Source organism: Oxyura jamaicensis, chromosome 19, assembly GCF_011077185.1.
Source record: "Oxyura jamaicensis isolate SHBP4307 breed ruddy duck chromosome 19, BPBGC_Ojam_1.0, whole genome shotgun sequence".
Classification (NCBI taxonomy): domain Eukaryota; kingdom Metazoa; phylum Chordata; class Aves; order Anseriformes; family Anatidae; genus Oxyura; species Oxyura jamaicensis.
In genome coordinates, this window is record NC_048911.1 from 878,581 (window position 1) to 902,527 (window position 23,947).

The following is a 23,947-nucleotide window of genomic DNA, read 5'->3' on the forward strand; positions in this document are numbered from 1 at the left end:
GGGGGGGGTCTGAGGCATCAGGAGGTCTGGGGGAGCGAACACTACTTCCTCTTGCCACTTTTCATCTTGCTTTCAATCAGGTGCAGCCCCTGCTTCTTGATATCCTCCCGGGTGAGAACCAGGCCGTGGTCTTTGTCAGCAAAATCAAAGGGATCTGTGGGAGAGAGCAGGAACAAATGGGCTTAGAGGGGCTGGAAGGCCACCTCCACCATACCTGTGTCCCCAGGGAGAGCCTCCACATCTCGGAGGGTTGGTGGCATCTCCAGCACAGGCACTGTCAACTAGATTTTCCATCCTCAGCATCCACTGGCAACCCAGTGGTTCATCTCTGACTCTGCTGGGCCTTCCTGTAAAGGTCTAGAGCCACGAGATGGGGGCCACAGTTCCCTCTTTGTGAATAAAGAGGTGGTGAACTGCTGAGCACTCAATCTCCTCTAAGAGCATCAAACAGGAGGAAGCCACAGACAGAGACAAGCACTGGTCCTTCTTCCCTGCCAGGTGATTTAGGAGACCCTCATTTGGCTGATGAGGGCCCACAGCACCTCTTGACGTGGTTCAACACTCACCACCCCACCAGCTGCCTTTGTTCTCCCCCATACCCACCAAAAATGACCACCCATGCTCAAAGCCTTGGAGACAGCCAAAGTCAGCCCCAAGGCCTGGGGACAGCGCATGTGTTGTGATCAGCTCGTGGGCTGGGGTCTGCTGGGACAGTGGGAGGCAAAACAGGACACTCAGAAGTCCCATGGGATGGGGCAGGTCTTGTCCCTGTGTTCTCCTACCTTGGACTGCAGAGCCTATGTCCTCCAAAGAAATCTTCAGGTTCTGTGGCTCTCTCGCGGTTGTTTTCTCCAGAAAATTCCTGACCTTCACAAAAGTCTGCAAAATACATTCTGGGGTAATTGCTGAAGGGGCGGCAGGTGTTGCAACCTGAGGGGTGTCCCACCTCGACATCCCCCTGGGAAAGGGGGCACCCTGGAGCATCCAGCACTACCCCGGCCCTGCCCCAGGGCCACCTCCAGCAGGGAGGACACCTTGGGACAGACCACCCAGAAGAACCACATACAGGGCCCCAGGGACCAGAGCAGGGACATGGCCCCTGCACACCTCGTTGTCCTCATCAGGGCTGTAGCTGTGGGCAGGCAGGGAGGCCACCCTCTGCACCAGGTGCTGCAGCTTCTGCTCGCAGTACTGCAGCTTCTCATCCACCCCCTTCAGCTCGACGGAGACATCCTGGGGCCAGAGGGAAGAAGAACATTGATGGGGATTACGAGTTGCTTGGGGTGATGGTGGCAGCACCAAGTGTCATCGAAATACCCTGTAGCACTGCCATGGGTCCTGCACTGGGGAGGGGACGTGGCAGAGACAGGCAGGACCTGCTCCTGGTGGCAGCTGGGTCCCCAGCTCCTTGCTACACCCTGTACCTGCTCGGGCACGTCGATGCCGTACAGGCGGATGAAGAGGTTGTCGATGCCGTTCTCAAACAGGAGCAGGAGCTCCTGGTTCCTCAGGGACTGGGCTTGTGCCTGCTCCAACCGGGCCTCCTCTTGCTGCAGGCTCGTCCTCAGCTCTGCCTCCAGCCTCCTGCAGCTGACCAGACCCACACACGTCTGTATGGGTGCTCCCATGCAGAGAGACCCCGGAAATGTTGCAAAAGCTGCCCAGGTGGGCCTGCTCTGTGGAGTGGACACTGCCTGCACTGCAGCTCAGGCCTGGCAGGGAGGACATGCCCTCCATGTGCCCTGGTGTGGCTGGGGCAGGCTGGGTCTGAGAGGGACCTCCACCGCATGGCCTCAGCTTCTGCTATCACCATGGCTCTGGACAGGAGGACCTCACACATCCCTCCTTGCCCCATGTCCCTGCTGTCCCAGGGGGGCTTTGGGTGCTCTGCCGGAACCAAACTGGGGAGCACCCTGCTGAACGCAGGCCCTGGTACAGGAGGGGTGGGCAGCTGAGGGGGACAGAGGCAGGGTGGCCTGTTGGGACACAGATGTCCCAGTGCAGGCATGTCAGGAGGGCATGGCCCTGCTCCCCAGGGATGGGCTGGATCCTGATCTGGGCCCCCTGGAGGCCCTCTGCAGCCCAAGACCAGCAGCACCTGATGGCACTTGGGGACTGGCGAAACTTCAGCTCTGCCTGCTTCAGCTCCAAGTCCCTCAGCGTGTCCTTCAGTGCCTGCTTCTTCTCCTCACACGCCCTGATGTGCTGCTTCAGCTCCGCCGTGGACTTCTGCTGCGCCAGCAGCCTGCCCGTGATGTCCTGCCCAGGGAACAGCACAAGGACTCAGCCCGCAGGGCCGGCACCACGGAGCAAGAGGGGCTTTAGGGGGCTCGGGAGAGCCGAGCAGTCTCAGCCCCCCACAGCCGGGTGTTCCCCGGGTGGGATTTCCCTCACCCAGAGGCGGGAGCACTGCACCGCAGCCTTGGCCTTCTCCACCTCAGACGTCACCCGGGCCTCGTGCTCGATCTGGGACTTGGTGGCCTCCAGCTTGGTGCCTGGGCAGAAGGAAGGGGCAGGGGAGGAAGGAGGCTGCCTCCTCCTCCTCGGGTTCCCCAGCCCCTGCGCCCCTCCAGGCACTCACCCAGCAGTGGGTCCTGTGGCAGCAGGGATGGGAAGTCCATGGCCAGGTCGTACCTGGCTTGCTGCAAGGATGCTTGTCATGACCCACCGATCTGCTGGCACCTGGGGAGGGTGGCCCTGCGGCACACCCACCCTGGGGGGTCTCAACACTGGCCCCTGCCCCAGCTCACCATTCTCAAGTGCTTTTCAATTGCGTCCTTGAGCCAGAGTCGGTCGATTTGCACCTTTTGGGCAGCCAGGGAGCGGTGCCTGAGCTCTCTCTCCGTGAAGAACTTGTTTTCCAGCTTGGCCAGCTCCTCCTGGAGCACATTAGAGTCAGAGAGAAGGGAGGAATGGCTGTCAAAGCTGTGAAGGACCTTTGTGGGCCAGCTGGTATCCATGGATGGCCAAAATTGACCTCCTGGGCTACACAGGAAACAAGGACAGAGGGCATGGAGGGCTGGAGGCTGGAGCAGGCTGGCTTCAATGTCACCAGTGCTCCAAACAGGTTGTCCCCAGCCCTAGGGCCACAGAGAGCAGGATGCTGGAGGAGCTATGGAAGTATCTGCTTGTTGTGGGCAGGTCCAGCCCAGTACTTCTGCAATTTATTGCAGGAAGGTGCACCAGCCTGGGCATGTGGGGCTGTTTTTGTTGGACCTCTGTATGCTTTGAGGCATGGAAGAGGTCCCCCAGCTGCTCACCTTGGTTATGTCATTGGCTTTGAGGGCATCCAAAGCCATGAGCTCCATGTCCTCCAGCTCGCCATGATACACTCCGGCCATCCCGTGCAGGAGATCCAGATGCAGAGGCAGATAGACCAGCTCCTGGGACACAAAGAGCCACCCCTTACCACCTCTCTGGGTCCCAGGTCAAGCCAACCTCAGCAGATGGCCAGAGGCAGAGCCCAGCTATGGGGCACATCCACCACAGTGCTGCATGCTGGGACAGCAAGGGGCAGCCCACCTTCTTGAGGACATCCCGCACCGCCAGGTACAGCAGGGCCACCTTCTGCCCGGTGTGGACTTTCATGAGCATCTTCTCAATGCTGTTCTCCAGCTGGCGAATAACCTGTGGGGCGGGACACGGGGTGGCACAGTGTGCCAGGCCCGGGGAGCTTGGGATGGGGAAGGGATGGCATGTACCTGCAGCTGCTCCTGGAGCTGCTTGTCATCGATTTTGACATCCAGCAGCTGCTGCAGCCGCTGCTGCAGCTCATCCTGGGTCCGGCCACGCCGCTTCACCTCGTAGAGCAGCGCGTTGCAAGTGTTCACCCGCTCAAAGATGCTGCTCTGGAGCTTCTCCCGGGCACCCTGGGCAGGCACGTGGGGAGGGGATGGGGACCTGCCTGGGAAGCTCATTCCAGAGCAGAGATGGGGACTCGGGAACACTGGGACATGGCCACTGCCAAGGCAGGGCTGAGGGTGGGAGACCTTTGCCCTGGGAGGTGGGGCAGGGCAGAGGTGGGTGCTGGTATCCACCCACTGCAGCTGCAGATCATTTCTGATGGGATGTGACCTGTGAACACCCCAGGTCTTGCAGCCACCACCGGGGGGCTGATGGCCCAAGGGCTCCTACAAGTGTCCCTTCCCAACCGCTGCCAGCAGCTGGTGCCAGCTAGACCCTGCCCGTTACCTCCACCGTCTTGCCAGCCAAAACAATGTTCAAGTTCTTTTGTGCTCTGCAAGCCTCGGAGATGATGAGCTGGTCATGCTACAGGCAGGAGAGGGCAGAGAGAACATCAGCGCCAGGCTGGGGACTGTCACATCCTGTCATTGCCCCATGGGGCTGGTACCTGCACCTGAAGAGACCCAGCAGAGGAGCAGAGGTACAGCCAAGGGGACCTGCAGGTACCTTCTGGGCAATGCCCAGGGCATGGACGTCCTCCTGCACCATCCCACGCAGCCGGGGGAGCCGATCTCTGTTCTGGCTGAGCTTTTCCTCAGACGACTGTGTGAAAAACTTCTTCCCTTGCTCTAGAGGACGTTAGAGTGCTCTTGGTGCCATGCAGGATGATGTCCTGTCCCCAGGCTCTGGCACAGGGCATCCCATCCTCACCCACTGCTGCTGCCCACTTTCACACAAATAAATCCCCTCCTCTGCCCCAGAGACTCGGGCGTTGGGAAAAGCCAGGCAGGGACAAGGTACATTGGGCCAAATCCTGCCTCTCCAGTGCCTGGGCAGTCACACGCTTGGCTGGTCCCACTGAGCAGGGAGGGAGCAGCCCCGCTGGGGACCCAATGGCCCCCTTCTGCAGGGGGTCACATTGTTCAGGGGACCAGGCAGCCACTGCAGGCTCCATCCCGGTGGGGCTGCCACCCATTTGCTTTGGGTGCCACGCTGGAGACCAACAACCCAGCACACCCTGCTTCCCTGCTGCAGCCACATCCCTGCGCCCTGAGGCCCCCCCACCCTGGGTTGTGCCTACGAGGCCGAAGGAGCAGCACCTTGTAAGGTGATGATGTTGCGCAGCTCCTGCATCTGCTGGCTGATGTCTGCCCTGCGGCTCTGCATGGTGCCAGCAGTCCTGCCTCAAGCTTCGGCGTGCACACAGCAGCTGCTGCAGCTCCTCTGTCCGGTGGTGCCACCACCAGTCTGTGACCTCGGATGGAACCGGCACCATGGCTCCTCCAGGCACCGCACGCCCACACTGGCTGCCCTGCACCTCCTGGCTGCAACCTGCCCCTAGGGCATGGCCATGGCCACCCACAGTCCCCTCTGCCCCGTTTCTGCAGGGGACAGAGCAAGCACTGCAGTTACTGAGCCCTCCAAAGGTCAGGCAGCCAGCTGGGACCCCGCTCAGTGTCCCATCGCCATGGCTACGGCAGTTTCAACCTCCACAGCCCTGCAACCACTCCAAGCCCCACCAGGAATCAGGTATGTACAGAAGGGGCACATTATTCAATAAGCTTCTCATAGCTGTATAAAGGTTGGCTCAGGACTCCTACCAGGATGGTTTAGGGCTGGCTGTTATATCAGGAAAGAGTAATTTCCTGTTAATTTATTGCATTCTGCTCCTCTCCTTCGTAGCCTCAGTTCTTATCACCCACTCGTGGAATCCAATGCCTATATGATCTTTCTTTTCGAAGTCTTTCTTCTGCCCAGACTTCAAGGGGGTACTGCCTGGCTGACCTTTCATGAACACCGCCTTTACATAAATGAAGTGGTGAAGCTTGCAAGTGGTGAAATACTTAACTGGAGTAATTCGGAGTCATCTAAACTCATGGGTTAGGGACCAATCACTGCCACCTAGTTTTTTGCAGATCTGCAGGAAACTGAACATCTCCTTCAACAGAAAGACCACAACTAAAAAGAATAGCAACATGCAGAAGACCAAAAAGTTTGTTTAACTCAAGTTTTGAGGAAAATTTCAGGGAAAAAACGTGTGCGTATGTACCCAAGCCCACTACCAGCACTCACCTCAAAGCTGCCAGCTTACTTCAAACACCAAGAGGAGACTATTACTACATACATACGTTCCTTTGAAATTTCAGTTAATTAGTCACAAAACTACTATGTTCCTTGTTGATATGGGCAAAAGTTGAAAGCAGAAAGAACGGCTATTAATACTGGTATTTATTTTGATGCTTACCATACATTCTTGCTGAACTACAAACATGTCAAGAAATGCACGCATGTTTATAAATAAAAACAAGCTCCCTCTACCATAGAAAAACTTTGTAAGGGAATTGACTTTCTTGCACCAAGCTCATAAATCAGCTTAGGTTAAACTTCTGTAACTCAAGCCATCCTATTGTGCTCTAGGTGTTGAACATATAGAACAAAGAAATTACAGAATTATGAAATCAAGTATTACCAGCACAATGTCATCTGAGGCTTTTGCTCAGTGTCTCCTTTGCAGAACTAACATGTCATTCATATGTCTAAGTGCCAGTGACAAGTTAAATATCAACATCATCCTCAGTGCTTCCTAACTCGTCTTTCAAGTGGCCGTCTCTTCATGCACAAGCTGCTAAGGACTTGTATACATGAGGAATTCTGCCTATCTATCCAAGCACCAGCTCTCCACATTTAAGCTGTGTCCACCTCACAAATACAGAAATTATGCCACTAAACCTTCCTAGGCAGCATTTAAACATGATGGAAGACTATCTTGGGGGCAATAGAAAACATTTAAAGATGAATACAGTGGTTCAAGAAATCTCAATTTCACGACCCTTCAGCAGAACTCAAGCTCCCTAGCAGGGATTCCTCCCAAAATATTACTAAAGAAATTGAACCCAGCCTTGCACAAGCTCACGTCAACAGGCTGCTGCAGAAATCAACTTCAGAGAGGAAACCTTTGACCAAGGATCTAGATACATGGGCTCCTCTGCACCTGGCATATCAAATCTTTCTCCAGTTGACTTTCTCTCTCCCCGCATGAATTCTAGAAAATTCACATCATGTTTTAGTGGTAAATCAGAAAAGGTCATGTGCAAAATACAACCCAGAAGTCTGTTTAATTGTCATTTAACAGGCATGGTCACATGCTCCAGAAGTAAACAGCACAGAATAAAGGTACCACATGCTCATCTGAAACAGATCTAGTAGCTGGCCACCCTGCAAATCCTGATTTGCTGCATACTGTCAGCACAGAAACAGGTATATAATACTAAAGGCTCCCCTTAAATTCCTGCTGGCTTGGCTTTCAGTCTCCCAAGAACATCCACTTGGCCTGGGGGTATTTTTAGTATCTCTTTCTCCAGTTTTCATCCTCTTTTCCCCTCTTATTTGAAATATGCAAGTTAAAAAGCATTTGTTCAACACATTTGAGACAAGTTTTAACAGAAACTTGAAGAACTATACACCGCGCCTCTGGCTGGAAATTCTGCGCATGTATTAGAAAGCAGCATAAAGAGACACGGGATAAAGGACAGCTGCAAGCATTGTTCTGCATCAAACTCAAATGACAAGGCACACATACACACAGGTACCACGGGGGAATTCCGGCCCAACAAAAGCCTGTCTAGTGCAATGGCCAGAGGCTACAGATTCAGTTCATTTCATTGCATGAATGAGAACAGCTCAGAAATGCAGGCCCACAAAAAAGCATATCCAGCCTATGAAAAGCATCACCACAGCCAGGGATACCTCCTATGCTATAACAAAAATAATTATTTTATTTATTTCTGTATCTATAATATATAAATAGATGATAATTCATTTTTATCAATGTAGCTAAATAGATTTTACGAATAAGTTATTTGGAGAATGTTTTTTCTAAGTTAGTGAGTGCTGTTATATCCAGTGAAGAAAATCTACAAGAATGGTCCTTTAAATTACTCTAATTATTAAGCAGCCAATTATGGAAGCCTAGGTCAGTTTTCATGCCGCCAAGAGATCGGTTTACACATGATCCACATTTTGCACTTGTTTGGAAGTGAAAATGCATCTCCCTTTTCCAAAGGTTCCTCCCCTCAGTGACATATGAAATCTTCCACTCATCACTGACAATTTAAGCAGAAATGATTGGTGACATATCAGTCAAACACTCCCCATCAGCAACCCTTAAAGTAAACCAAAGCCATAGTAACTTCCATATCAAGTCTTAACTCAATCCTCATTAGTGCAACTCTGACACAAAATGTTCCTACAGGCAAACCATTTATAAACCAAGCAAGTGTAAAATGATAAAAAAAACACACTGCATGGAAAAATCCCAAAGGATTAGTGTCAGAAAGTATTTGGCAGCAAGAGACTGGAAAAAACAAGAAGGCCTAACAGAAATGAGTGGCTACTGCCAGTCATTCCGTTGATCGCTGTTAAAGTAGTACTGTTCGCATTATTCAAGCTTTTCATCTCCTTCCTCCACATCCTTCAGACTGAGCACTTCCAACGTTCCTTTCCCTTTTGTCTCAGTTCGGATCAGCTCATCAATCTCTCTGAAGCAGCCTGGGTCAATAAGGCACACCTGAAATATTTCACATTTAATTAGTCAAACAATAATACTCAATTTTCATCAACAACTTTTCATGATCTAACATTCATTTTGATTTAAAGAAGGGTACTGTTTAGCTACTACAGGGACTTGGCAGAATTGCTAAGCAATTTTTAATAAGTGATCTTTCCAAAGAAGTTTTGCATTTCCAGCACATTCAGCATGCTGGACATGATGGTTTTGACAGTTAGGTTGCTAGATTCTAATTTGTTCTCAAAGATTCTTACCAATTGCAAATTTTCCTTTACCACAAACTGCTTTTTAAATAATTAATTAACTATTGTCAAAATGCAGGCCTGATCCACCAAATAATTATCAGTAAAATTCCGTACATACAGAGAAACTTAGGCATTTTATAGGAGAATCACTGCTAAGAGAAACTACACTGCGCTTTCCCTCAGCCCAAACCTGCAATCTCTGTACATTAAAGGCTACTTCCAAGCTTTCAGTAGGATTGTGTGACATTAAAGACTACAAACCATGCCTCTGATTTACCATCTGTAGAACCCTTGCAGCTTATCTAAACAACTTCCCTATACCAATTCTTGCTGTAGTGAAATCAAGCATGAAACCCAAGGTCTGCTTTATTGCTTACGATTTCTAACTGATCGTGGAAGTCTTCATTCTCAATAACTTTAATCAGTGGCTTGAGCTTCTCTTTGAGTTTCTTCCCCTCCTTTGCTGGAAGAATAAATCGTAACCTCATGTGAGCACGTTCAATTTGCATGGTCTCCTTTAACTGTCTGATCACTTCCAGTGCCTGCAGAGACATTGAAGAAAGCAAAAAGAGCATTTATTCACTTGCTTAAAAAGGCCGCACAGATCAAAACCTCAGTTTTTCTGCACTATCTTCAGACATTTCTCAGTACTGTTCACTGGCACTCTGCTGCAGGAAGAGATTGCAATCACACTAGTTTAGTAGACTAAAAAGAAAAGGCAGAGTTATGGCTGATGGTGGTCACTTCAAATACTGAAAAAACACGCCAGAAAGAACGTTAAATAGGAAAAGATGTTTAATGACACTCATACTACAGAACAGTAGAAACCCATATGGCTCATATGTACAGACTGATTTACTACCTCGCTTGAAAGAAATCATAAAACATTTATTTCTGTTCCAGGCATATCACTCATGCTGCTTTAATTAGTTTTTTATCTTTCTCCCCTCACGGAACAGTTAAAAGACAAACTACAGGAGCTGCAGAAGCTGCTTGTACCCAGCATTCAGCTGCCAGCCAGCCAACTAATCGTTCTGCCAGCTTTTGACCACAGGACTGTTTTCATTCCTATGCGAATGCTCATAGAGAAATTACACTTGATGACAACACTTCTGAGCACAAGCTGATTTTGATAGAATACTAACCTGTTGCTTTGTGCTCTTGTTTGGTTTGACGGAGTAGTGAATATCCTTCATGGCTCTCTCTATGAGGATTACTGTGTATGGCCTCTTTGTCTCAGGATTCACACATTTGTCAGCCACAATAGTTGCGATGTCTCTAAACATCTGCTCCAGCTGCGTCTGTCGTTCTTTGTCTGACACCTGCAACTCCCCTTTTGTTAAAATCTGCAGTTAAAAATAAAGAAATTGGTTAGTAAGTGTTGCAGATCTGGCTAAAAATTGAAAACCCCAGCATGATAATTTTAACAGTTGCTTGAATGATTTGGTTAGACATGAAATACGTTAAGAATGTATATCGTTGTAACAGACGACACTGGAAAAACGTCACAAAAAAAACCACAACCAACAAACGCCACAGAAGCATTAAAGTACAAAAAGAAAGGCACAGGTTTATTTAAACTGTCATCACCCATAGAAAGCCCACAATCTGTAACATGCCAAGGAGAAACTAGATTTGTTCTTAACATTTAATTGGGCTCTCCGAAATAAGTGACTATCCTTTTCTTTTCTCTGCATCCTTAATGACAAATCTTTGATGGTAAATTCTTCAAGACTCATCTGGGTCTGAAATATCAGAGCATAATGACTGCATGCTATGCAAGAGACTCAGATGAACATATAATATTTAAGACAACACCAGGGAGCTACCACCCCTCTCTACACGTTTTTTAACTAACAGTCATTTCAGCCACAGCAGCACTGGGAGCTCTCCATTAACCAACCAGCCTCCCACGTTTGCGCAACATTCCCGTTCCCCCCCCTGTAACAAGCCGTGTTGTGGTGCGCTGCGAGGCGCAGGACCTACCATCTTACAGATTTCCGTCTGGTCATCCGTCCCGAAGGCCCGCACGAGATCCTCCTTCCTCGCCACCTGCCCTTTGGACACGTTGACGAACACCGTGTGCGTCTGCAGCACCTCGTCCAGGTCCTTCTCCCTGCCGGCCGACAGCAGCGTGAGGGGGCGGCGGGGACGGGCCGAGGGCAGGGCCGAGCCCGCTGACAAGACCCGGGGCGGCCCGGGCGGCCCGGGGGATTCCCTCCCAACCGAGCCCCACGGAGCCCCCCCTCAGAGCCACCTCCCCACCCAGCCTCCCCCCCCCTCGCGCTGCCCCTTCACAGCCAGGCCCCCCCGGCTCCCCCAGCGGACTCACGCCCCGCTGCGCCAGCCCATGACTTTGTTGCGGTAGCAGGCGATCTCGAAGCGCTTCCCGCCGCGCCGCGCCCGCACCACGGCCACGTTGGTGAGACGGATCTGGTTGGTGGGGGTGAAGATGGACATGGCGGAACCGCCGCCGCCGCCGCGCTGCGCCGCACGGCTCCGCGGGAGGGGCGCCGAGGGCCGGGGCCGGCCCGCTCCGCACGCCCGTTGGGCGCCGCGCCGCTGTCCCCGCCCGGCGGTGGGACGGCGAATGGCGTCCGGGGGGAAACGGAAGGGGAGGGGGCGAGGGGCCGGGGCCGCGTGGGGACAGCGGGCGGAGAGCGGAGGTACGGGGGGGCACGGCGGGGTAATTAGTGGTGGGCTTCGGTGGGGGCAATTAGCGCGCGGGGGTAATTGGCGTGTGTGGGGGCTTCGGGGGGTAATTGGTGTGTGTGGGGCTTCAGGGGGGTGATTGTTGGGGTAATTAGCGTGGAGGGGTTTCAGGAAGGTAATTAACGTGTGTGGGGGGCTTCAGCGGGGTAATTATTGGGGTGTTGGAGGCCTTCCCTGCCTGCAGCGCCCAGATGTCGGTGGTGTTGGGCAGGGCCGGCCGGGAGCGGGGTCCCCTCACTCCTTGTCGCTCAGGGGCTGGGTGCCGCCGGGCAGGCGGAAGGAGGGCGTTAATCTCGTGCCACGAGCAGCAGCCCGGCGAGAGCTAAGATAAAGCTTCCAGCTTCTTCAAGCTCTCTGTGTCCCTGCTCCTGTTTGATGCCTGCCAAAGCAGGGTGCAAGAGGCCCTCAGGCAGTGGTCGGTGCTTCTCAGGCAGTTACGTGTTGCAGATGGGCTTTGTTTAAGCTCTTGAGTGTTTGGTACCTGATAAGTAATCACCGGGGCCACACGAGCAGCGCCCCTACAGCATGGTGCACTTGGAGTTTTGAAGTCAGCTCAGAGCAATTTTCACTGTTCTGAATGAAACCTCACCCACGGGATACAGCCCCGGGAAACTGCTTGTGATTGAATCCAGATTTCAGTCTGGCCTTGATGCTCTGTACCCAACCTGTCGTCGTAATCAGTGTAGCACCTTGCGTGTGCGAGCCAGGGCTCTGTTCTGCAGTTAGCTCTGGGGAACGATTTCCCCCTTGACATGGGATTTTACAGCTCCAGAGATCTGCATGTGTTGGGTCTGTGGAAAGCTGAGGCCTGTGAGGTACACTTGATGTTTAACAAGGACGTTTTACTTTACTTTCAGGCATTACTTTCAGGCAGCGGTGCTAGGAAAGTATTTTCTGCCTTTCCTTGGGACAGAAACTGCCCTAGGTAAGAGAAACCTGGCATTGCAGTGTGATGGTCTAAAATGCTAGCTTGGGTAGGCAGGTGAAACTGTGTACGCGCTGCTGAGAAGGTGAAGGTCACTGATTCAGCCGTAGTGTTGTGTCTTCAGCCATAAGCTGTTTTCTGCAGAGCCTGAGAATAGCTGATGGCATGAGTCTGTGGGTGTGGTGAGACTTTTTTGTGTGTTTATTCTAAATTCATACTGAAGGAATCTGCCTTTGCTAAATCTGTGATTTATTCTAGTTTTAGATGTCTCAATGGATATGTGGAACTTTTCCTACACTTGCCTGGCATCCTTATGGCTGCACAGATTTTACATCTATTCTGTTATTGCTTTTGGGATCAGTCTCTGGATCGTTGTCCAGCTCTTCACCACCAAAAAGAAGGTAACTGGAGACTTGAGCACATTTGTCTGAGGAAAAACCCAAAACTTGTGTGTGGGAAGGAATAGGTGCCAGGTGAAGGTACCTGCTGGTGCAGTGAGATGTGGCACTTTGCTGTGGGCCCATCTTGGTGGTTGTAAATCCCAAGTGTGGTTTAGTTTAACTGACAGTTACTGTTCTCAGTCTGCTGTGGGTGTGGGTGTAGCGGACAGTGCTGCTCTGAGGTTAGAGCAGATTTTGTATGAAAACTTTTCGTTCTGCTATGGAGAACTGTTAGCCCGGACAGCTCTGTCACTTCAAGTAAGTCACTCTGCTTGTGTCCAGTGTTTCAGGTTAGCCTTTCAGGTGACCTTGATGAAAAGATTGAACTGGTTTTAGGATGGGAGTGGGATTAGCTCATTCAGGAAGCTAAAACCTTACCACACACGAGTGAAGTTCTGCAACATAGGGTGGAAGAATCACTTCTCAGGTTCTGCTGAATCCTGCTGTCTCCCTAATGTGTGAGATAGGTTTGCAGCATGGCCTAGTTCAGTGGAATAGTTACTAATGCATTTCTCTAGGAACGTGTGAGAAGCTAAAATGCTTTGACTTGCATTGGGATAGTGCTGCGAGGCTGGTTACTGGCTTTGTATTTTAAATGCTTTTGGGAAACAGACCTAAGGACACTTAAAGGGATTGAATGAGACAAAAGTTTTTTTTTTTTTTTTTTTTTTTTTTTTTTAATTTTCACAGGGTGAAAAATCCAATGGGAATCTGTCTTCTGGAGTAGCAGAAGAAAAACAAGCAAATGGATATGCTGCCCAGCAGGCGAAGGAGGTCTATGTTGCTGGCGTAAAGATTTTCTATGGGTCTCAGACTGGCACAGCAAAGGTATGTTACTGTTTTTTTCCATATGCCTGAAGCTGATAGAAATATTTCCGAGATTCAAGTATGTTGCTTGTCTTAGGAACGCTGTGCCATGTAAAAATCTGGAAGTTTATTGGAAAGTTTATTAGCTCACTAGAAATCAGTGCACAACATGACAGATAAGTGAAAATTATGTTTAAAACAAACAAAAAACAACACAAAGCCAAACCAAAACAAAAAAAGCCAAGTCTATTCACTTAAAGTAGGGCAAGTGGTAGAGACTTTATTATGAGGCTTTAAAATTGTGATTTAAAATTTTAAATTATGAGGCTTTAAACTTGCTGTTACAATATACTCTTAGTTTGCTAGCAGGTATTCTAGAGAAAAGTGCTGCTTTAGGTACTCTGTCAAAAAGAATGAATTTCTATGTATGTAAATCATTAGCTATTAGCACTTGTAAGTCTTCATTGCTCCTTCACTTTTTAAATCTGAGGAATTACAGGTGCAGTGTGTAATTATCAAGTGTCATTGTTCTTTCTGTGCTGGGAGATGTCTTGTGATTGGACACAGCAGAGCTTGTTTCACACTGTAGTTGGGTTGAAGTCATTCATAATTTTCTACATTTCTCTTCTCAGAGATTTGCGAAAGGTCTGGCTGAAGCAGTTGTTTCCCTTAATTTGCCTGTGGAAGTCATTAGCATGGGAGATTATGATCCAGATGACTGTCTAGCAGAGGAGGTATGTAATAAATACAAACTCTTCCTGGTATTGTCAAGGATCTTTTCCTTTTGTATTTCTCTCCTGTTATCCTGGAAATCCCCAAAGCTGTATGTTTGCAAATTGCTTCTCAAACATACGTGAGCATAGCCCTTCAGCCCTCAGCAGTAATCTTGAAAGTTAAGAGCATCATTTACAATATGTTGATACTGATGCTGATTTTATATGAGCTGGTTCTGTAACTCAGGAGTGAGTTACATGAGAGTATCTGTACCTGGTCCCCCTGTTCTCTCTGAGAGGGTACACCTGGGGAAAGCAAAGAACAAATAGTGATACTTCTGCAGCCTTCGAAGACTTAAGAAAATTGCGGGGGGGCATACTTATATTGAATAATCCTTGATGGATTTTTTTCTTCTGGAAATATTAATAGTTCCTTCTTGCATCTGTGGGAGACGTTTATCACTGCAAGAGTATAAGAAGCTGTTCGTTGGGCTAGGGAAAGTGGATGTCAGTTTTACCATTGTCCCTGTTATGTAGGGGGAAAACAGCCTGATTTACCTTGGCTAGCTTAAGAAGGCTTTGCAAGGAGGATGGCTACTTGCTACCATTGGGTTTATTAATTGCAGTATTCTTAACGCACATAGTGTAAAAAAAAAAAAACAAACACAAAACAACTTTTAACTTCTTCAAGCTGTCTTGGTGTTGCAGCTCTTCCTCATGCTTCCAATTGTCTGTTACAGCTCTTCCTCATGTAAAGTGCTCTGATAATCGGTGTTTTTCCTGCCCCATTCTTATACACTAGACAACCAGCAGGAACATTTGTGTGTTCTTGGTAGCTACGTACACAGATGGACAGCCAACTGAGAGTGCCACATGGTTCTGCAAGTGGTTAGAAGAGACTGCAAATGACTTCCGCTTTGGCAAAACCTACCTGAAGGGCCTGAGATACGCTGTGTTTGGCTTGGGAAACTCAGTTTATGTTGATCATTATAACACAGTGAGTATCCCCATTACTTTTCCTCTGAATGGCTAAATTTTCCTAACTGCAACAAAACCACGTGACACTGGTAGGTTGTTAGGGTCGGGTGGACTTGTACTATCATTCTGAGAAGACACTGGCATATTACCTGGTGTGGACCTTAAGGTGTGAGAATTCAGCTCCTATTACAGCATTTGTGTGGACTTGGTAGGAGCTGGGTTTAGACCATAGGCAATGCAGCTTTGAAGCAAGTGTGCTGTCCTGTGAAATAGGAGAGAGACGAGTCCTGTAAGCATGGCATTAATCTGAGTGGGTTTGGTTGTGACTAATGAGAACACATTTACCAAATCCTTATTAATTTCTCAGCTTTGAAAGCTTTCTACCAGTGCATGAAGACACATTACCAGAAGCCTTTTCACTTGCTGCCTTTCAGTTTAGAGCACTTTTCTCAACTTTCCTGTATTTTGCTGGTTACTGTGGTTCTTTTATTTTTTAATGTTAAAACTCATCGGTATCTAAGCCTGATAATTAATCTCTGAAGTTGAAGAAAAAAGGGGTGACTTGCCACTGGATTGTTAGTTTTATGTAGCTGGGGGCCACCTGAAGTGTCATGTATCTTAACCAACAAGCACCTCACAAAGAAGCTAGTTCTCACACCTCACTTACTACATTGCCATGATAGCAGGGGTATTTACAGCTTGAGGGTGCTCGTCAGTGTTCAGACTGCCTCATGGCCATGCTCTGATTCAGCAGGTTAGAAGGAGTCTACAAAGTCCGTGTCTTGCTGTCCTGCAGCCTGTGTAGCTAGTTTTATTTCCAGGCTTGGTCCTTGCTTTCTTAATTGCCTGTTACTTTTAAATTTTAAGTTTCCTTTTAACTTCTATCCCATTCTATCCCATCCTAGGTTGGAAGAAATATTGACAGATGGCTGTGGATGCTCAGTGCCAGCCGAATCATGACTCGTGCTGAGGGGGACTGCAACGTGGCCCAGAGCAAGCATGGCAGCATTGAGGCTGACTTCGAAGCCTGGAAAACCAAGTTCCTCGGTTGTCTCCAGGCCCTCTGCAGAGGGGAAAGGAAGCCCTGCAGTGGGAAGTGCAAGAAAGGGAAGTGCAAATCCCAGGGGAAGCAGAGCAAGGAGAGCTCAGATCATAAACACGGGGCATCAGAGTACGAGAATGCTGAGGTAGAGCCAAAATCCACAGGTCCTTATTTCTGGTTCAGTGCTTGTTGGAGTGTTGTCTGACTCTTCTCCTTCATCCCACAGTCCAGAGAGGTGCTGTGTGGGGCTTGATACTTCTTTGTTATGGAGTAGAGGGATGAGTGACAAGTAGAATAAGTAATCCAAAAAGAAGGACCAAGGATTAGTGGTGGACTTAGACTGAACAGCCTCTATATGATGAGGGAGCCTTCTTCTTGAGTGGGAGGAGATGCATGTTGTGGCAGATCCTCCAAGGGAGCCAGTCTTTGCTTTGTCTCACACCCAGATTGAAGCCTTTAGATCACTGTGAGCAAGCATTGGGGTACTGTTATCTGAGCAAGTCTTGTACCTCCTTGACTTTATCTACCTGTAATCACTTCTAGCATATATGCTCAACAGTTCTGAATCTGTTTGGAGGCCTGTGGCTAGTGGTGTCCCCCAGGGGTCAGTACTGGGTCCAGTGGTGTTCAACTTATTCATCAATGACCTAGATGAAGGGACAGAGTGCACCCTCCAGAAATTTGCAGCCGATACAAAGCTTGTCGGAGTGGCTGACGCACCAGAGGCCTGCATGGCCATTCGGAGGGACCTGGAGAGGTGGGCAGAAAGGAATCTTCTGAGGTTCAACAAGGGCAAGTGTGGGGTCCTACACCTGGGGAGGAATAATCCCAAGCACCAGTACAGGCTGGGGGCTGACCTGCTGGAGAGCAGCTCTGCAGAAAGAGACCTTGGGGTTGTGGTAGACAAGTTAACCGTGAGCCAGCAGTGTGCCCTTGTGGCAAGTAGGGCAATAGACTCTAGCCTTCATCAAGAGGAGTGTGGACGGCAGGTCAAGATAGGTGATCATCCCCCTCTACTCAGCTCTGGTGAGGCCACATCTGGAGTATCGTGTGCAGTTCTGGGCTCCCCAGTACAAGAGGGACATAGAACAGCTAGAGTAGGTCCAGCGTAGAGCCATGAAGATGATTAAGGGACTGAAGTATCTGCCCTATGAGGAAAGACTAAGTTAGCTGGGCCTGTTTCTCCTAGAGAAGAGGAGATAGAGACTGATTAGATCCCCTCTCAATAAATACCTGAGGGGAAAATGTAAAGAGGATGGGGCCAAATTCTTCTCAGTGGTAGCTAGTGATAGGACAAGGGGTAGTGGGTATAAATTGAACCACAGGAGGTTGCATTGCCATACGAGGAAGAACTTCTTTATGGTTCATGTATGGTTCAGTACAGAGCACTGGAACAGGCTTCCCAGAGAGGTTCTGGAGTCTCCTTCTTTGGAGATATTGAAAACCTGCCTGGACGTGATCCTTTGTAATTTGTTCTAGGTGACCCTGTTTGAACAGAGGGGTTGGACTAGATGATCTCTGGAGGTCCCTCCCAGCCCCATTCTGTGATACTTGTTGATTTCAGGTTTTGAATACACAATCCTATATTGCTCTGCATGCAAGACCCAGAGCTGCTGTGGTACTTAATCCTTCCTGGTTGTCATTTATTATGGGTTGGAAATGATTGCTATGGCCATGTAGAATTCCTTAGGAAAACAGGAGCTCTTCTGTCTGACGTGGTTTGAGGATGCTGGTTGCTGCAGGAACAAGAGGAATACATCTTCATAGAGTCATTAGGGTTGGAAAAGAGCTCCAAGATCATCTGGTCCAACTATCACCCTACCACCATCACCCACTAAACCATGTCCCTAAGCACCACGTCCAGCCTTTCCTTAAATACCCCCAGGGATGGTGACTCTACCACCTCTCTGAGCAACCTGTCCCAATGCCTGACTGCTCTTTCTGAGAAGAAATGTCTCCTAATTTCCAACCTAAACCTCCCCTAGCCCCGTTTGAGGCCATTCCTTCTTGTCCTATCACTAGTTCTTTGTGAGAAGAGGCCAAGCCCCAGCTCCCCACGCTTTCCTTTCACTTTCAGGTAGTTGCAGAGGGCAATAAGGCCTCCCCTGAGCCTCCTCTTCTCCAAACTAAACAACCCCAGTTCTCTCAGCTGCTCCTCACAGGACTTGTGTTCCAGACCCTTCACCAGCTTGTAGCCCTTCTCTGGACATGCTCCAGGGCCTCGATGTCCTTGTAGTGAGGGGCCCAAAGCTGAACACAGCGCTAGAGGTGCAGCCTTACCAGAGCAGAGTACAGGGAGATGATCATCTCCCTGGTCCTGCTGGCTACACTAGTCCTGATACAAGCCAGGATGCTGTTGGCCTTCTTGGCCATCTGGGCACACTGCAGGCTCATGTTCAGGTGAGCATTGACCAACACCCCCAGATCCTTTTCCTCTGCACAGCTTTTGAGCCACTCTGTCCCAGGCCTGTAGCGCTGCATGGGGTTGTTGTGACCAAAGTGCAGGACCCAGCACATAGCCATGTTGAACCTCATCCCATTGGCCTCTGCCCATTGACTGAACCTGTCCTCTAAAGGGCCTTCCTACCCTCTGGCAGATCAACGCTTCCCCCCAGCTTGGTGTTGTCTGCAAACTTACTGGAGGTCCACTCAGTCCCCTCATCCAAATCACCAGTCAAGACATTAAAGAGGATGGGCCCCAACACTGACCCCTGGGGAACACCACTCATGACTGGTCACCAGCTGGATTTCGGTCTGTTCAACACCACTCTGGGCCTGGCCGTCCAGCCAGTTATTAAACCAGCACTGAGTGTACCTGTCCAAGCCATGGGCTGCCAGCTTCTCCAAAATACTGTGGGAGATCGTGTCAGGGTCTTTGTTGAAGTCTAGGTAGACTCTGTCAACAGCCTGCCTTCATTCACCAGGCAGGTTGCCTGGACATAGAAGGAGATGGGGTTGATCTTGTTACGTTGGCGTTGTTATGCTGTTCCTTGGCTACGTACAGAAAGGGAGACAATTTTTCTGTTCCATGAAAAGTTTGATGTGGAAAGCAGTTCTCTCCCGTTTGTTCAGGCCAGGGGTACTTGGAGGAGTTTAAGTTTCCAGACTGTCATAGCATGCAGCAGGAATTAGACCTCTCTGTATGACTTCTTAAATGATCGGGTGGGCAGATGACACAGGTAAACAGAGCACTGTGGATTTGGAGTCAGGCTATCTGGACTGGGTTTTAGATGGTCTGTGTACTACTGAACTGTTAGAAATAACCTTGGGGCTATTTTCAGGTTTTCTGTTTAACACAACAGATATGCACCTATTTTTTTCTCTGGTCTCTTACACAGGCAGAAGAATTGTTTGAAACCAGTAGTGAGGAGGAGGCTGATACTGAGGAAGTTGGAGGCATAAATTCTGTCATTGATGTTGAAGATCTTGGCAATGTCATGAGCCACATGAAGAAAGCCAAGGTACTGCTACTGCAGCAAGTATAGAACTGCCAGCTCTGTGTCATTGATTCAAATATTGTCTGTTGGGTTCAAACCTGTAGAGTCTAGTTAGAGTAAAACACAAACTATCTGAGAACCTGTCCCAAACCCAGAACATACTTGGAGGTACGTTGGGTTTAGGTATTTGCTGTCTGGGTTTGGCTTGTTCTTGAAGTGAATGTTGCAGTGGTAACGCACTGTCTTCATTTGGGAGAAGTTACTTTCACTGTGAACATCACAGATCTGAAAGTAGAACTCTGCCACTGTGATTTGTGGTCCAGTATCAAAACACAAATCCTGTTAAATCCGGCTGTGGGTGTGTCAGCTGAAATGCAGGCATGCCACGTGCTGGCACGTCATGGCAGGGAGCGGAGCGAGGTGGTAGCAGTGCAGGTGCAGTGGTAACAGACTGCTCTAACAGCTGATATCCGTCCCCACCTCAACAAACCTACTTCTGTCTGTAATTACACCTTTCTTACCTTGCACAGCTCTGTGGTATGGACTTCTCACAGCTTTCTTAAACCTTAGCAATTTCCTTAGCGCTCTGAGCCAAAGGTATGCAGCTGGGCTGTAGCAGGGCAAGCCTTGGGTTAGAGGAAGCTGAATCCTTTGGAGGTAAGGAAGCTCTGAGGGGAATAGAGGGATCTCTGATCCTTACCGTTTGGAGTGGGAAGAAGATTATCTGTTGCTTATGGTGAAGTCTGACTCTAGGAGAGTAGCCCTGCTAACGTGGGGGTTAGTCGGACTGTGTGAGAGCTACCATCCCTGACTTGCCTGCTGTAGTTCCCAAGAGAAGGACAGACAAACTGTTTTTCATTTGTTGCTGGGGAAAAGATCGATCTCTTTCACAGTAACTGTACTGTGAGGTGGCCCTTTTTTTCCTCTCCTGTCTGTGCTTGCCACTAGAGGTCACTGACAAGAAAGGAACTGCGGTTTCTGTAGCTGCATGCCATGTGAGATGGTTTGAGACCAGGGAAGGAAGGGGCCTGCCTGTGTGTGTGTGTGTGAGGGGCTTGTGTGTGGTACCTACAAGGGATTCACAGCCCAAGTGTGAATCTGTAGGTCAGGTTCTTGTGCCTCAGACCCAAACAGCCTCTCTGAGAGGACAGCTTCTGTCTGAGCACAGGTGCTCATCTGGAGCTGCAAGCTGCAGTCTTCTAATCTGCTGCACTGCTCTTGGAGGAGATGACAAACAGTTGTTCGTCCCTGACAGCTGAGTGCTGCCCTTTTGCTTCTGCAAATAATTAATCCTTAAAGTGCGAGTCACCTCCTTGTGGGACCATGGCAAGGATTGAAAACGCATTCTTGTGCACAAGTGTCCAGACTCCTTTTGGATGTGAGCTGTTGTCAGCTGATGAAACAAAGGCCAGCTTTTCTTTGGTGCTGACACCACTGCACTACTCTAGACTTGTCCTAGAATTTTGGATTTGTTTTGAAACCTTGAAAGGTGTAGTTCTCATTACTGGCCCCTTTATTCCCATTTTGTGTGGCTGATTGCCTAGCGGCTGCACTTCAGGTTGCTAGCTTCATGTTTCTGTAACCAGAGCAGGTAATGAAGAAAGGGCCTTCAGTGGTGACTTCAATGTTAATCCTCAACCCTCTTGAATAGGAGTGTTGTTTCCAGGGTGATGGCAGGATATTGCTGTGTAAATATCTCATGAACTGAGGGCTATCATTAGCTGGGAAAAAGAATGACTTTGTCTTGGTGGAGGATCTCCTGGGGAATGTGCACATTGACTTGCCAACAGGTTTATGCAAACACTTGAATTGTAAAATGATCCCTTAGGTGCAGTTATTTACTGTAACGAAAATAAATGCTGAAGGCTTGATATGAAAGAGCAGGATGATCTGCATTTATGAAAGTAATTCATCATGATTGGGCTCTCTTGCTCCAAGGCTAGAAGATACAGTTGTTTAAATGCAATGCATCTTAGTTTCTTAAGTCATGTTCTCACTTTAGTGGCTATGAATTTGTGCAATGAGGATTTTTTTTTCAGATAAGTTGTGTCGTCCCCTTCAGTCACTTTTTCTTCCTCACAATGCTGGACTGTGTAAGATCAGTCTGACACTTTTGTTTTACACTGATGTAATCTGTTGTCTTGCGATACAGGCAAGTGCTTTGGATTTCTCTATCCGAACTACCCATGTACAAGCCAGTGTGTTTAAAGAAAATGTGGGCATTTCAGGGTTATATCACAAACACTTCATATGCAGAGTGTCTTGGGTTTGAAATATGCTTGGCAGTTTCCAGCATGTTTTTTGGGGATTTCAGTGTTGTACATTAACTCTTCCGCTTATGGGAGATAGAGTAGAAGGTTCTGCCTTGTGCAGTGCAGTTAGCTTCTTGAAGTGTTTTTTGATTGAGCTTTGATCTTTTGGAGGCATGTTGCCACTTACGACTAACTGCACATCTGTCTTATCTCCTAGTGATTCTCACAATTCATTGTTGGTTTGCTTTCTGTGGGATAGCAGAGTGAGGCTGTAGAGACAAGTATATCTAACGGATGTTTACTCAGATTTCTGCAGGTGATAGTAATTTAATTTTGCATCCATCTCCTGTTACTTGATGAGAATCTAGACTGGATTGCTTTACTGCTTGTTTTGTGTGCGTATGCTTACAGCTGTCTTTTTTGTATGCTTCGGCTTCCTTGTGTTTTACAAAGTGTAGCCTAAGGATCTGAGACAAGTACTGGATTTTTGCAATTGCTCGGATCAGGCAGATGGATCCAGGAGTACAAGGTGAATGCCTGAACCTATCTTCCTGGTACAGTTGTAGTTATTACACACTATCCCTGGGAAAAGAGAGATTTTTAAGGAGTTAGGAATGAAGGCATGTTGTTCAAGGTGACGATGTTTACCTTCTACATGTAATACGAGCCCAAAACTTGAAAGACTGGGGTATTAAAGGGATATCATTCAGATGATGATTGGTACAAAGGGAAATTCCACACTTTACTGAATCTTCTTCTGTCTCATGATGGCTATTTAATAGCTTCTGAAATCCAGCACTCTGAGTAATCCAATTTTTTGGACCTTGCTACCGCAAGAAATTGATGTGGATGATGCTTAGTAGGATTCTGAACAGAACTCTGACCTTTATATCAGTATGGATGGCATCTAAGCTTTTTAATGAAGTGCTCAGACATGAAAGTCCAGAAGTGTGTAATGCAGCCATGGCCCAGAGAGGGCTGGCAGATCAATCCATCACCGCTAGCTCTCTGGTTGCTTCTCTTGGTGGCTGATGATTCAGGGCTGTGATCCTGGGCTGCATGGATAGCTAGGTTTAGTTCTAGATTTTCTTTCCATCTATTTATTCTGGTTTGTTGTTTTTTTAGGCTGAGAGTCTGGGCCTGTTCTCCAAAGTGCTATTATGCAGCAGCAGAAGGCAATAGCTCTTCTTAATGGGTTTTGTAACTAGTAGACTTTAAGTTGTACAATTGCAGTACACTTACCCGTCCTCCAAAGTCATTGACACCCCCTTGAAATATATTTATCAGATAAAATGTGAAATCTAATGGGTATGTTTGTGGCCTGCAAGACTGTAATTAATCACAGGGACACCATTTCTTAATGTAGATTATCTCCCACAGCTGGGAGATTGTGATAAACTAGAAAGATAGATCAATCTAGACTGGTTCCAAGGGAATGAAATGGCTTTATTAACCTTCATATTTAGAAACTGCAGGCATGAGTAATAATAATATCCTATTTTTTTTGGATGGGTTGGGAAGTAATCAAATGGGCATATTTTGTTGGCACAGTTTAGAGATTAATATTCTGTTTTTTCAAACAAAGTTTAGTGAGGCTGATAGTCACGTTTGTGATGTAAATGCAAAGGAAGGGGGTGTGAGAACAAGATAGGGTTGTCTTTATAGGAAAGAAAGCATGCCCAAGAAAGTCTGTTCAAGAAGTTTGATTTATTGCTATTTGCCACAGGAGTGGTTTCTTGATTTTTTTTTTTTTTTTTTTTCTTCTTCCCCCCCCCACCCCCCCTTGGCTCTCCTCTCTAAAAAGTCATCCTAACGTTAGCTGTTCACCACCGCTAGGATAGTGAATCGCATTACTCAGTGGTTCCTAAGAGCCTTTTGTGAGCCATGGCAGACCAGACTTTGCTGACCCTTGGTGAAGAAGCTTTT

The 23,947-nt window shown here is 48.4% G+C and overlaps 3 protein-coding genes across 3 annotated transcripts in view; 1 reads left to right on the forward strand and 2 right to left on the reverse strand.

Moving 5' to 3' along the window:
* Positions 1–41: 41 nt before the first annotated feature.
* On the reverse strand, positions 42–5,070 carry CCDC183 (coiled-coil domain containing 183). Its single transcript, XM_035343176.1, has 14 exons — positions 5,004–5,070; positions 4,411–4,532; positions 4,192–4,269; positions 3,702–3,869; positions 3,523–3,627; positions 3,261–3,383; positions 2,751–2,879; positions 2,582–2,642; positions 2,395–2,495; positions 2,099–2,259; positions 1,425–1,590; positions 1,108–1,233; positions 783–879; positions 42–154 (listed from the first exon to the last, which is right to left on the reverse strand). Exons 1-14 carry the CDS (start codon positions 5,068–5,070, stop codon positions 42–44), a joined length of 1,617 nt encoding a protein of 538 aa, XP_035199067.1.
* A 1,044-nt stretch (positions 5,071–6,114) lies between these two features.
* On the reverse strand, positions 6,115–11,212 carry SBDS (SBDS ribosome maturation factor). Its single transcript, XM_035343177.1, has 5 exons — positions 11,048–11,212; positions 10,702–10,831; positions 9,861–10,061; positions 9,093–9,257; positions 6,115–8,470 (listed from the first exon to the last, which is right to left on the reverse strand). Exons 1-5 carry the CDS (start codon positions 11,173–11,175, stop codon positions 8,342–8,344), a joined length of 753 nt encoding a protein of 250 aa, XP_035199068.1. The 5' UTR covers positions 11,176–11,212; the 3' UTR covers positions 6,115–8,341.
* A 795-nt stretch (positions 11,213–12,007) lies between these two features.
* The window catches only part of LOC118176263 (S-adenosyl-L-methionine-dependent tRNA 4-demethylwyosine synthase TYW1-like), a 94,782-nt gene continuing 82,842 nt past the window's right edge, over positions 12,008–23,947 (forward strand). The window contains exons 1-7 of the mRNA XM_035343175.1: positions 12,008–12,352; positions 12,611–12,753; positions 13,483–13,620; positions 14,232–14,333; positions 15,115–15,309; positions 16,196–16,477; positions 19,671–19,793. Coding sequence (XP_035199066.1) covers positions 12,625–12,753; positions 13,483–13,620; positions 14,232–14,333; positions 15,115–15,309; positions 16,196–16,477; positions 19,671–19,793 — 969 coding nt within the window. The 5' untranslated portion in view covers positions 12,008–12,352; positions 12,611–12,624. The remainder of the gene's footprint in view (positions 12,353–12,610; positions 12,754–13,482; positions 13,621–14,231; positions 14,334–15,114; positions 15,310–16,195; positions 16,478–19,670; positions 19,794–23,947) is intronic.